The following is a 1,819-nucleotide window of genomic DNA, read 5'->3' as shown; positions in this document are numbered from 1 at the left end:
TGGGGGTGTGCAGCCTGGAGAAGAGAAGGCTCCGGGGAGACCTTCTGGCAGAACTTCTGGGGGGTCTCCAGGAAAGATGGGGAGACCCTGGGCCAGGGTGCCCAGAGCAGCTGTGGATGCCTCATCCCTGGAGGGGTTCAAGGCCAGGCTGGATGAGGCTTTGGGCAACCTGGGCTGGTGGGAGGTGTTCCTGCCCATGGCAGGGGGTGGCACTGGGTGGGCTTTAAGGTCCTTTCCAACCCATTCCATGATTCTAAAGCCCTGACCTGGAGCAGAGCAGACCCGTGCTGTGTCCTGGCTCTGCTGCAGCTCTCCTTCCTCACCCCTGCCTGGTCACGGAGCTTCTCCATCGCTGTTCATTGTCCTCAGAACGGAGCATCTCTGCTTTTTGGGTCACATCCAAGCAGTTTAAGTTCCCAGCTGAAGGGTGGCTGGTTCTGGACCTCTGCCCCACCCCGCCCCGATGTGTGCTGCTGTTAGTTCACACCCTTGATGCTCCAGCAAAGGAGACGTCTAAGCCTGGAGTTCCTCCAGAGAAACTCTGGCTGTGGGCTGGCCTGAACCCCTAATGGGTTTGAAAAACCTTAGTGCAGCTTTTTGGGTAAAAGTTCCTGTCGCTGCAAAGGGGCTTGTGAACTGACTGGGAAGGAGGGATTAACTGGGAAGAAAATAAGTTTTCGAGGCAGTGCATTGTGCGCCCACGTGTCTTCTGAGTGAGAAGTGTGGTCTGTCCTCTATGGAATAAGAAGTCAAAAGTTAGAGAGAGATATCCTGTATCAATTGTGGAAGGATTTATTTTCTCCTGATCACCCAAGTGGGAGCTGTCAGGTCCTGCCTGTTGCATTTCTCCCCCTGTAGTCTCTACATTAATAATTTTTGGTCAGTTATTAACCCAGATGGACGTGACCACACCTACCTCTTTTTTTATGATTTTTTTTTTTTTTATTTCCAGGCTAGCAGTGAACAACGTCACCATGATGGGCAGTGTTCTGAAAATGACGGATCGGAGCCACAGGCAGAAGCTGCAGCTGAAAGCCCTGGACACGGTGCTGTTTGGGCCTCCCCTCTGTAAGTACCCAGACTCAAAGTCCTTTGTTGAGCAAGAGCAGCTGTGTCTGCTCAGTGTCAAACAGCAAAGAGAGATCTGTGTGAGCCCTGCGCAGCCTCGCCCAGGTAGATGAGCCCCGGGACGATTCCCTGGAACAGGACAGGCTTCCCTGGGGATTTATCGGAGCAGCTCTGTAGCCCGCAGGCATCCTGTCTACTGGCCTTGTGCTTCCACCGCTGCTCCCAGGGCTGTGGACCCGCTGTCCTGCTGGGATCTCCTGCATCCGTGGGTAAAACCATCCCGTCCGTCCTGTCCCTGTGACCATGCAGTGGGTTTGTGGCTGTCCCGGAGGGGAGCTGGTGGAGCGGGGCTGCTGCTGGGGGCACCCGGGGCTGTCGGTGAGTCAGGCTGTGGATCCCCACCCCTGGCTGGACGGGAAGGCATTCGGGATGGATGAGAACATGGGAAGGCATTCGGGATGGATGAGAATGCGGGACTGAGTCGCTTTGATGCTGATTACAGGTGTCTGTTGGCGCAATCTCCAAGTGATGCTTATCTTGCGCTGCCCCAGGTGCTCCTTTTGCATCCCTTCCATCTGCCTCCACTGTCTATTAAAGATGCTTTTATCTCTCTTCCTCTTACTCACATCTTTCTCACAAGCTCCGGATGCTTTCAGGAGGTGAACAGCCACCTGGCTCGAGCAGGGCTGCTCTCTGCCTGGCGTCGTGCGGACGAGATGGATTTTTAACGATTCAAGCCCCCTTACGCCGT

The 1,819-nt window shown here is 55.0% G+C and overlaps 1 protein-coding gene across 1 annotated transcript in view; it reads left to right on the top strand.

The window, feature by feature from the left end:
* Window positions 1-1,819, top strand: part of STIM1 (stromal interaction molecule 1) — a gene marked incomplete at both ends in the record, with an annotated part of 31,630 nt that overhangs the window by 4,719 nt on the left and 25,092 nt on the right. Inside the window, one exon of the mRNA XM_010087586.1 lies at window positions 953-1,068. Coding sequence (XP_010085888.1) covers window positions 953-1,068 — 116 coding nt within the window. The remainder of the gene's footprint in view (window positions 1-952; window positions 1,069-1,819) is intronic.

Source organism: Pterocles gutturalis, unplaced genomic scaffold (assembly GCF_000699245.1).
Source record: "Pterocles gutturalis isolate BGI_N339 unplaced genomic scaffold, ASM69924v1 scaffold17441, whole genome shotgun sequence".
Classification (NCBI taxonomy): Eukaryota; Metazoa; Chordata; class Aves; order Pterocliformes; family Pteroclidae; genus Pterocles; species Pterocles gutturalis.
This window is presented reverse-complemented; position numbering and strand designations above follow the sequence as displayed.